At 41.3% G+C, this 12387-nt stretch overlaps 1 protein-coding gene across 2 annotated transcripts in view; it reads right to left on the bottom strand.

Moving 5' to 3' along the window:
* Nucleotides 1–12387, bottom strand: part of fsip1 (fibrous sheath interacting protein 1) — a 118133-nt gene that overhangs the window by 45968 nt on the left and 59778 nt on the right. For both annotated transcript variants that reach the window (XM_062042241.1, XM_062042243.1), the window contains exon 9: nt 6387–6539. In XM_062042241.1, the coding sequence (XP_061898225.1) occupies nt 6387–6539 (153 nt within the window). The remainder of the gene's footprint in view (nt 1–6386; nt 6540–12387) is intronic.

The raw sequence follows: 12387 nt of genomic DNA on the forward strand, positions 1-12387 counted from the left end.
GAGTCCAAGGACTCGGTTCTTTTCTTATCGAACAACCGGGAAAACCGGTTTCGAGCATCATCCCTAATAACAACAGACCCTTTCCCAAAGTAGGAACTTTTTTCAGGAACTTCTCCTGTGTTTCCACCAAGAACTACTCTTGTAGATCCTAGCTAGATGGGACTTTTCGAAGCGACGGAGAACCTTTTCGGGGATGGGCTGTTCGGTCGAACACTGATTGGTTGAACACAGTTGAAAAAGAAAGCTTCTGTTTAAAACACACGACCGCCATTGGAATATACGCGGCGACTTGTGTATTTCTATTACAACAAACTTGACAACGGAGAGAAAGAAGAGCAAAAGGAGCTTTCAAAATGCAATAACTTTTGTGGGGCATCTTTGTGCTGAAGAACGCTGATCTTTAAACTCTATGCAGTTTAATGTTGTTTATTATTTTTACAAACTTCATTTCAATACGCGAAGCTAAGAGAAGTGAACGGACCCTTTTAACGTATTTACAGAGGGGTATGAAGCCGGATTCGACGCGGCCGCCTCAGGTGCTTACTACTGTGACTTAATCGGATTAATGTGGAAAAAAAGAAGGCAGCACCCGAGTGGAATGAAGGTAAATAACATCAAATATTAACTATTTATTTTATTTCATGTTGTAAAAGTAGTCAGCAACAATCCATTTGTGTAGTTGTGAGCCTCAAACCGAGTGAACAGAATGATAATGCTAACACGCTAATGTTAAAGCCGATGTGTCTGTGTTTTCGGCGTGAGGTAAACACTGACATATAATTTTTCTATAGTGTTATTTAAAGAAACAGACCCATAGCAATCGCCTGACTTCATCATTTACCGAGAGGAAGAATTTCTGACTGTTGGACATTGCGGACAAAAGCCTGACTTTTTATGAACAATCCGGTGCACTTTATTGTATAAATCATATTGTTTTGTATATTATTGCTTTGTATTTCAATTACTTGCTTTTTAGTAAAAGAACTGTGACCTAATATTGTCTGTTTATTTACATGGTTTTAGAATAGAACTAGAGTAAACCACTCCGTCATACGTCATCAGCCTGATTTGTATAAACTACCCTGAATTGAGAAATGCGGTGGAAACACAAACTACACACTTCTAGAGAAACCTATAGTTACAGGAACCAGAGGTTCGAGGAACCAAGATTTCCTGAATGTTAGGTAAAAAAGGGCCTAATATCACTAATACTTGGTTATTATGCAGGTCACAAAATATATTGAGTATTGTTGGCGGGTTTTGGATGTTTTTTTAGAGCGCTTTATTATGCGCAATCGATGACTCCACTTCCTGCTAGACACCTCATACTTGCCGTATATTACTAATTAAAATGCATTAAAAAAAAATTAAAAAGTGTGTTTTTCTTCTTACATAGGATTGTGAATGATAGGAAAAATTCAAAACAGCACACTACCCCTTCAGCATTACACATAACTTCAGGGTGGTTATAATAACAAGTGAAAGAAAGTTTCATCTACAGCCGGAAGAAGATGCTGTTGCACGTGCATACACACACTACATGAGCATGGCAACACACGTACACATGACAAGCACTGCCTGGATTTACACCGCCTTTTCAGATTCAAACTGTTAATTTTTTAGGAATTACAGTGACATTCACAAGTGTTAGGAAAAGTCAGTGTTTGGCGATTTTCACACAATCAAAAAAAAATTGTCATGGCAAAGTTTGCCTTCATTCACGACTTACGCACTTGTGCAGGATGGGCATGTCCGGAGAATACAGATAATAGAAAGGTGCATAACTTAAAGTATGTACATTTATTTTAATAAATAAACACTTTCGCTATTGGCATCTAAATCCCCCCTAAATAATTTGTTGTAATTTTTTTTTTTTTTTTACAAAAATATTGCTGAAAAATTCAATAAAAATATGCTGGAATATGAGTTTAAATGAATGATAATAATATAACTTGTCAATATTCTATATGATTGTAAATCATTGGAAGAGCCTTTGTCAGTGCTTATTATCCAATCCAATCCGTTCCATCAGTAACACCCGCATTACCATTCTGAAAATCAAGTCCACGTTCTCACTGTTACATTAGTAAGGTCGAGCAAGACAGCAGCATTAAGGCTATGTTCAGTGCGTTCACAACACTGGAGGGCAGGACGTACAATTCAGAGTTTGTTTTGTAAAATCTGATCTTTTTATGTAGTCATTCACATTACAAAAAAAATGTGTCCAGATTAACGTCCAACAGTGTTTACGGAAGTAAACACGGAAGCAGACGTGCTTCAATTCCTGTTACTGCCGCAATTGTGGCAATTTCAAAGATTATGTGCAATCAAAGTCAACATTTTCTGAACCACGGAGAAGATTATGAAAGAAAATGTCTCCTGCAGTTTTGGGGACATTTGCCTCGGTTTCTGCTCTTAAGAGCATGTTGGCGATCAGTGTTGGAAAATTGATTAACGTGAGTTCCTAAAACATTATTTTCACCTGTTTCTGCTAATTTGTCAACTATTTATTTGGTATCCATGATGACGCTTATGATAAGCGCATCATTATGCGACCGGAGCGCGGGAGACTTCACACTGAAGTCGCATTATAAAACTGAGTGAGTTGTAATATTAAACTCATAATAATAATGTTTGTAATATTGCTGATAGACAAAAAACGTACATACCGTATGATAAGCAAAGCACACTACTACAGCTTTGCAGTATAGGAGCATGCTTGCCAACCTTGAGACCTCCGAATTCGGGAGATGGGGGGAGGGGCGTGGCCGGGGTTAAGGGGGAGGAGTACATTTATAGCTATAATTCACTGAAATTGAAGTATATATATATATATATATATATATATATATATATATATATATATATATGTATATAAATATATGTAGTACAGTACACAGTAATGAAAACACAGTTGTTCCACTAACTGTACTGTACTTGCTGCTTACTTAAAAAAAAAAAAACACTTATCCTTTAACTATTTGAGTAGCCTTTGTTCTGCCATTTGAGTACTGGCGAGCGATCTCTGAAAATGGGAACATATCCTTCACGGATTTGTTGAAAGCATCCGCAAATGAGAACGGGATGTTGCTTGCAGTTTTATCAGCACAGCCATCTTTGTCTCGGCATATGTTACACTTAAATTCTTGTTTCCAATCATTTTGGAACTTGCAAGCGTACTTCTTTTTACTCGTCCTCGCCATGACTGTCTCTTCTTCGTTCTTCTGAGAGACAGTGGATTCCCCAACGGAACATTGATGACCCCTCCCTGATCCGGGACTTTTATAGACTCCACCCTGAGGTCCCTGGGCCGTCAGGAGTCGGCCCTAGAAGGGTGGGTTCTGTCACACCTGGGTAAAGTCTTGTCTGGGTTTCGTCTGGTTTTATGTTGTTTTGTCATTTCCTGTTTTATTTTGAAAGGTTAACTCTCCCTCTCGTTTCAGGTCACTTGCCTTTCCTCCTGTTTCACTGGTCTGATGTCTCTTCTGATTGCCTTATTGTGCCCACCTGTGTCACCCTTCCTCATGTGTATAAATGTCTCGTCCTCCTCTTGTCCTGTGCCAGAGTGTTTCGTGTCGTCTTGTGCGTACCTCCAGCGTTCCTGTGCCACAGTCCTGTTCACAGCCATTGCCACGTTTTGTACCTTTTGACCCACGGGAGATCATTTGTTTGTAGACCTTTTGTCAGGTAAAATTAGCTTCCTAGCATTTCCTCCATTGGAGCGTTTTTTGTTGTATTTTGCATATTGTATTCATAGCACCTTTTTTCCCTCCGCAGCCAGAGCGTTTTGAGTTTATTGATATTTTTGTTAGTTTAGAGATCAGGTTAGTTCTGTTTTTGATAGCCTGTTTTGTTTCTCCCGTTTTGGACCCCTCCCCTTCTGAGAATAAACTGTTTTCAGTAATCCTGCATCTGTGTCCAGAGTCCTTGTCGGGTCATGACATTGCCGTAGTTTTGAAGCAATGCATGATGGGAATCCGGATGTTGTGTGTCAGTGTATTAACGTGCCGGCTGGAATAAACACACGCTGAGAAATAGCTCCGTACCTGCCTACTTTATGGGTTATAGATAAACCTATGGATAACGGAGACATATATGTGCAGTTGTGCACTGAGCTCCAAAAGCCGTAGATGTTATGTGACTGGGCCGGCACGGGTGGAAATCGGGGGAAATTCGGGAGAATGGTTGTCCCGGGAGATTTTCGGGAGAGGCACTGAAATTCGTGAGTCTCGCGGAAAATTCGGGAGGGTTGGCAAGTATGTATAGGAGTGCTCCTTAAACTTAATTGATTTTAATAGCCTTAGTGTTATTTTAGAGTAGTGCTTTGGGGGCTGTGAACACTGGATGCACTGTTAGAATCAGTCAAAAAGGCGGAGTTCTATGGGTGTTTTTTATCTTCACTTTTATCATTTTCACCATAAATGGCAGGTTTTTGTGGTAGTCCATATCACCCATCCCTACTGGCAGGTGTAGCCTGTGGGCCTTAAATTTGACACCTGTGGTCTAAATGTCTTAGATTATCATTACAGTAATTACAGGAAACTAACAATATTGCTTTTCAACCAATTTGATTTCTTCAGTCTGGTTGTGCACAGACAACATATCTTTGGGTGTACGTCCAGCCCCTGTTTTCCAGGCAAGAACGTTTCTTTACACCAGAACCTCCTCTGTTTTCAGGTCAACTCTGCAGTGCTGTGCAAGTTGGTTTACACTGCTATCATCTGTGCAACATTTCCCTGTTTGCAAGTTGCCTGCTTTTCCATGTACAACACTGTCCTTATGTGTTTGGGCCATCTCATGCTTACAAAAGATGACTGAAGCTTTCTTACACTTCCAATTTCAACCATTTAGATGTATTGATTGTTTGTTGTGTAAGTAAAATACAGTGCCAAAAAGTTGTGAGCGAAAAGATCTCACAAGTGCAAAAATTTGAATCACACGAACCTCCTGAGGGCTAAGCCCTTCCTCTTCTTCAAACCCTGACTTTAGCGCAAACATTGTGTGCCCACCCATACCATCCATCCATCATACCTTTTCTGTGAATTTTGCATCCCATATAAAAGTACGCACAAAACATGCAACATGCATACATTTTAGACAAATTCAGTAGTAAAATACAGAATAGAGTTATGGCTGTAGTACAAATCAACTTTCTGACTAAAGTGGGTAGGGAAAAAAGCCCTCTTAGACACATTTCATGAAGGTAATTATATTCCCGCAAAAAAAAAAGCCTCAATGGACTAAAATACAGGGCAGAAAGTCTTGCTCAGGTACTGTTGCAGGTTGAATGCAAAAAGTGGCTAAAGACAGCAGCAATTAAAGAAATTACTGGTAATGAAGACAGTTTTAGAGCAAAAGTTCTTAATGATGCCAGGAATAGGTTTTGTTCGCATGTCATTGAGGCCTTGTTTAATGTCAGGGTGTGACGGTCATGTCAGTGTATTTTATTACCCCTTAGTTATTCCATCGTCACATTAGTCAGACTACATCATGCCAGTGTAGAGCTGCATGAGACCCAGATGTTTTTAATTTTGATGTATTTAATTTGTTGCGCATGTTTCATTCAGCATCCAAAAGGGGGGTTATATTAGTTAAAAATGTAAACAGGCAAAGTCTTCATTTGTGACTTTAGATACGTTCATGATCCAAATTAGCAATTAGGTCCCGTCCCCCCTAAAATCCCAGTTTACAAAAAATATATAATCCACTGCTATATACGAACATATACTGTAAATATATTGATAATATAGAACAGAGAAGGCATGTATTTACTGCAACAAACATGAACAAAGTCATCAATGATTATTATTAGTATCTTAAGGATATTTTCTCCGACAATCTGCAAACCAATAAAAACAGACCCGCTCCTGACCCTGCTTTGGACCAAGAAAAGTGTAAGAAAGGCAAGAACACCCATAGCAAGACTCTCTCACTTTTGGTTTCTGAAGCTTTCTTGCATTTCGATCTATAGCTACAGCATTTGAAGAGAGTTGTAACTCTACTGAGGCTACTAAATGCAGACACAGACCAAAAGGGCTTTCCAGGGCCATCAAGAATGCCGAGAAGCCATGAAGCACTAGGTTGGACATAAGGACAATAGCTGATTCTTCTTCCAAACAAAGCAAAGCTAATCACAGAATAAACTGTAACATATCTAAAAAGATGGAAAAGTGAGAAAAAGGAAACAGTGGCCTTGTAATGTGACAAAGCCTGCACTGTTTTTTATCAACCTCACTGTAAACGACCTTTGTGCTTGTAATAATTTGTCATGTATGCGCATGAGATCAACAAAGGAGGGTGTCTTAATAAAAAGCACAGGTTGTGTGTTGATGACGTGCATTTTTGCCTTGTGAGTGTGTGTGAAAACATGGCTGCTGCCAACTCACTGTCATGTCCTGGCCCTGACCCAGAAGGTCCAGCTGCCGTTGGATCTCCTGGAGCTGCATCTCTTGTGTTCTCATCTCCTTGATATCCTGCAGGACCTTCTCTCCTGGCTGAGCGTCACAATCGCGCTTCGGCCCGATGTCCGAGCCACGTTCCTGATAGACAACAGACACAAAAGCGATTCTCACGAAGAGCCAACAGCTCACAAAGCATACTGATGTACTTGGGTACTGTCCTAGAATCGCACTCCCAGCTGATGGATCCCACATTTGGGAGCAGATCCATGTAGCAGTTCATCATAATTAATTTGAGTTGAAATATTTAAATTGCTTCAAGACTTGTGATGCTCATTGCTGTGGCTTTCTGCTGCTTAGCAAATAATCACATCAGGTATGCAACAGGACCCAAGGAAGCCAGAATACTTTTGAAAATTACTCACAAACTCTTGGTTGAATATCAATTACTTACAAGTCAAAATATAAGGCAAACAATGAAAAGAGGCTAATCAGGCATCTACACTCTCTGTACTTTCTACAGACAGTAAATTTCTGAACATAAAGCTACACATCATTGTGTCTTTGTTTTCTCCCATCATTGCCACAGTGAGAAATGTGGCTTGCACGTTTAAGTTTTGCACCAGATGCCTTTCCTGATACAACTCTGTCTTTATGTGGCCTTTCGACTGGCACAAGACTTTTACTGGCTGGATGTTCGAGCATTGGCAGGAAACTGAAGCCAGCAACATGTACTACTACACTACCAACACCTCAATTACCTCAACAACCTTGTAGGACAAAAACCTGAGTCCAAAATATGATACACTGAACCGCCATACTGTCCAGATAAATTGTTGTTTGGTGCATCGTCCACTAGAGATGGAAGTATCGATTATGTGGTATCACATGAGTATCAGTTACTCTCACAAATGATTGATTGTAATGTATGAATGAAAAAAGTGTGTGTGTCATTTCCAGATCTTTGAGGGCAGGGATGTCCAAAGTGATCATTTTTTTAGTGGTCCATGGCACATTCTAAACAAAAAATAAACATGCCCCGGATTAGAAGATTATACAGAAAAAAACGAATAGAAATAAAAATGCAGCTGGCCCAAATCCCTCCAAAAACGGGAACTGAAAACCAAACTGTCCGATGACCTGTTTATGGTCTTTAATGGTTCCCCTGCGTCCTTTCGTGTACAAGGTTCGACTGTATGCTAAAGCTCTTAAAAAGGTTTTAATAGGCACAATATTATTAATATTAGTGAATAATAATCCATTCATCCATTTTCAAGACCTCTATCCTTGTTAGGGTAAACAGTAAACTGGACTTTATCCCAGCTGATTCACGCACTAATGTAAATAAGAAGAAATTAAATATCTCAAGGAAGTTGATTAAGGTAGTTATTAGTCTAATTTGTGTGGTGGAAACAATGACAGTAAGCTAGATGTTTTGTTCAGATAGTTTGGCATATTGTACTGTATTGTAATTTTATTGGGAAGACCGCCCCGCCCCACAAGCAACCGGGGCCCCACAAGCCCAACTCCCCCCCACCAGGACAGCACAACGGGGCCCGCCCCACTCAAGTCGGCTGCAACAGCACTGGGCCACGGGAATCACTCGCCCCACCTGCAGAGACGCCAACGTTGGATATGGAACATACAGCAACTGCCCTGGCAGAGCCTCTCCCTGAGGAAAGACAAAAAAAAAGGAAAAAAGGAGATCACAGGCACGCACTACCGCAGCAGCTGGCCGCCGTGCAACACTGCAGAATACCATGTGATGCACCGAGGCGACATGATAGACCGCACGCCGCGACTAGATCCAGCAGGCCGCCACCAAGACGGGCAACCAAAAGAGGTTGGGTGGCGGGACCTACAGGCCCCAGAAACGCAGCCTGGTTGCAGCAGCCCGAGACGCCGACGGCTACGGGGCAAGCAGGTTCCAAGAGCGCCCCAAAAGATAAATAATAATAATGAATGAAATAAAAAAAACAAAAATAAATATATACTGTATATATATCGAAAAAATATACACGCATACACACATATACATACATAAACACACTCATGCACACACATACTAACATATATACACACAATAATAATAATAATAATAGTGGATTACATTTATATAGCGCTTTTCTAGACACTCAAAGCGCTTCACAGAGAAGTGAGAACCCATCATTCATTCACACCTGGTGGTGGTAAGCTACTTTCGTAGCCAGAGCTGCCCTGGGGTAGACTGACGGAAGTGTGGCTGCCAGTTTGCGCCTACGGCCCCTCCGGCCCCTCCGGCCATCACCCATCATTCATCATTCATTTACCAGTGTGAGCGACACTGGGGGCAAGGGTGAAGTGTCCTGCCCAAGGAGACAACGGCAGCAATTTGGATGTCAAGAGGCAGGGAGCAAACCTGCAACCCTCAGGTTTCTGGCACGGCTGCTCTACCCACTACGCCATGCCGCCCCGACTACGCCATACATACTGTATGTACATACATACACACACATACATACAGCCATACATACACACAGTATCATATAACAATAATAATTACATACATATACGCACACACATATATAAACAAATCCATATATAGGCCAGCGAAGCAGCGATCGAGCCACGGAACCACCATCCAGCGAGAATCAGCTGATCAGCCCCCTCCCCACAGGTCTGGCCGCGCTCTTCCTGCCCTAGGGACAACCCTTGACAAGCCCGCACCCAGACGACAGCACGACATCGGGCACAAAGTACGCCCAGGTAGAATGTGAGGGAAGGCCCGGGCCGACACGCCAACCAACATGACAACAAACAAAAACAAAGCCGGCAGATTTGTCAGCCTGGACAACCATGTGCTGTCACAAAGCACAATAGCGGCTACCTCCTCGCACTGGACTCAGCAGCCACGGGTGCCCACATCACAAATAAATGGCACCAAAGACAACCGCTGCAAAACCCGTGACAGCCAGCACCACCTGAACAAATCAAAATGACTGGAAAACCTCGACCGACAACCACACATAAACAAAACATGAGACCAGCCAGCACCAGCCCGCTAGTCAGCCCAAACACCAAAGGTGGGACCAAGTCATTGTTTTGTAAGTCACAAGTAAGTCTCAAGTCTTTGCCCTCAAGTCTCGAGTCACGTCCCGAGTCAAGACAGGCAAGTCCCGAGTCAAGTCCAAAGTCAAGACTGGAAAGTCTCAAGTCATGTCCCAAGTTCTGCATTTTGAGTTCCGAGTCCTTTCAAATCCTTTTAACCACAGACTAATATATTTCCACAGATTGTGTATGCTTTTAAAACGCTGTATTTATTTATTAAACAAGTGCATTTGAAATTGCAGGAACAAAAATAGTGCTGACATTGCACTTTATAATAGCACTATTAACCAGTCATTTTAAACATTTAACTCATTCCTTTACAGAATAAACACATTTGAAAAAACAAGTGCTACTGCACCTATTTGCACAAAAGTGTTAACATTGTATTTCCATGGCATATTGCATTGTAACTAGTTCCACAGCAGTTTATATCCTGTTCTTACCTTATCTTATTGATCTCATCTCATACTGTATGTGTGTTTATTTGTGCGTACACATGAAAAACATAACAAATACATGAACATAACAATGAACAGAGTTGTACTTTTTAGATGTCAAGGCCCTGTGCAATATGTACACATATGCTTAATATAGTATACATTTTTACTGACCTTTATTTGACTATGTTTATCTTTTTGTAGGTGGCTAAAATACGCGGTGCTGCTGACAGCCATCTAACGTTACGTTACTGTGTGTGATACATTGACTAACGTAACGTTAAGTGTAGGTACCTTATGCAACCCTGCAAACTGCAGTGGACGCAACAGATTGCCGTGTTTGCAATGACGTTATAACCGTAGACATCTTATAAGTAGACGCAGCATTGGCTGCTGTGACGCGAGCAATTTGGCCGCCATCTTGAAGTGGTGATTAGGAGCCGGCGAGCAGCCTAAACTGACAGTTGACAGGTTGACAACAAAGATGCCGGGCTGGTTTTCAGCGTTTTTCTGCTCAAATGAGCGGACTGTTGAAAATAGGAAAATGGAGAATTACTTTTCACAAATAAGATTTGACATTAATGTACTATTGGTTGTATTTTGTGAAAAGAATATTACCAGAGAGTTGAGAAGGAGCAAAGATCTTCAAAATGTGTATGTGAAAATCACAAAGAAATCTTCTGGGGGAGGATGACGCCTCTACAGGGGTTTGGTTTACAAACTTTCTGCCCCACCTAAAACAAAATTCACCAGCTGCCACTCATTATGATGCATTCTCATTTTAGGCAAAATAAAAGACAATACTTTCTTAACAGTATAATTGCAACCAGGAATAAGTCTTCAAGTAACAATATTCAAATACTAACATTGTTGGGTAAAACAGAATTTGGTTTTATTCTGAATCCAGTGAAACAGATTGGTGGTTTTAGCTGATATAAAGACTTTCAGGTGTTTATATATGTTTATGTTTAAGTATTTGGCAGACGCTTTTATCCAACGCGACATACATAAAAAATACATAGAAAACAATCACTGTAAACATTATCATTTAAGGGAAGAATGTAATACAAAATATGAATACAAAGTGTCAAGAGAGAATAAACTCTCTGCTGCTGCAGCAACAGAGACACAGTCTACAGGTCCCTAAAATATATAGATATCGAATGTATTCATACATTGTTTATGTAGGATATACGCACGTATATATAACCTAATCATATTGTTTCTTCAATTTAAAAATAGCTGACCGTTTTTTTCCCCCTTCTCTGGGATTATATTCCCAGTTTTAAACTCAGACGTCTGGTCACTTAGCATATAAGAATATTCTATTACTGTTAAGCAAACTATGAATAATAAAACACGCCAAAACATGTGTCCTTTATCATAGCTACACGTATGACAAAAAAACGCGTGAAAATCAGTGTTATTCAGTGAGGTAAAATTAATTAAATGCGCTGACAGTTCATTGCTCCTGCCAAATGAATTACACTGAGTGGAGCGGATCACCACTCCAAAATGGCGGCCCTGCATCTTGTCAGCGCCAGTAGGCAGTAGCGGTCGATGCTGCGTCTACTTATATATAACTTTTTAATCTTTTGGTTTTGGGGAAAGTAGCAAGTCAAAAGGCTCAAGTCCAAGTGAAGTCACAAGTCATTGATGTTAAAGTCTAAGTCGAGTTGCAAGTCTCTTTACATTTTGTCAAGTCGAGTCTAAAGTCATCGAATTCATGACTCGAGTCTGACTCGAGTCCAAGTCATGTGACTCGAGTCCACACCTCTGCCAAACACCAACATGCAAACAAGAGCCATCAACTCCACCCCACCAAAAATTCCACTCCCCAATCCGAACCCACAAAAAGACACCACCATCCAAACAACCGAGCCACAGCACCCACACCAAACAAAAAGGCTGCAATGCCCCGCAACCAAGCCATTAATACGGTACCTTAAACTTGAACGATCCATCCATGTCACATGACCACTGACCAGAAGATCGGTGACTTCATGCTGGAGTCGACTAGCACAACACCAACAGCTCGCATTAATGTGAATAAGAAAAGTCAAACATCAGTGTCCTTATGTATAAAGATGGCGGCGCCCTGCACGGCTGCGGCTTCAGAGGCTCATGGTAGAAATAGAACATTTTGGCAAATATTCCAGTAAATTCTGTGAATTTCATGGCTGGCTTCCAGCGTGGACACTCCGTGGTAACATACGACCGCCAGACAATTCTGGATGTGGAGAGATCGGGCTGTTTTGGATCGAAAGATGCGTATACATTGGACCTCCTCGCTAGCATCGGAATTCTACGCCAGCTACATCCAGCGGACTGTGAAGCAGCGGAGCCTAGTACCAGCGGGGACCGTCGACGGAGGAGACATAAGCGGTGTGATCGGAAGCAGAAGCGGGGATGCCGAGCGGGGCTAACAACAAAGCTAAAGGCTAATCTTCACAGAACGCCGCTTC

The sequence above is a fragment of the Entelurus aequoreus genome, linkage group LG03, assembly GCF_033978785.1.
Source record: "Entelurus aequoreus isolate RoL-2023_Sb linkage group LG03, RoL_Eaeq_v1.1, whole genome shotgun sequence".
NCBI lineage: Eukaryota > Metazoa > Chordata > Actinopteri > Syngnathiformes > Syngnathidae > Entelurus > Entelurus aequoreus.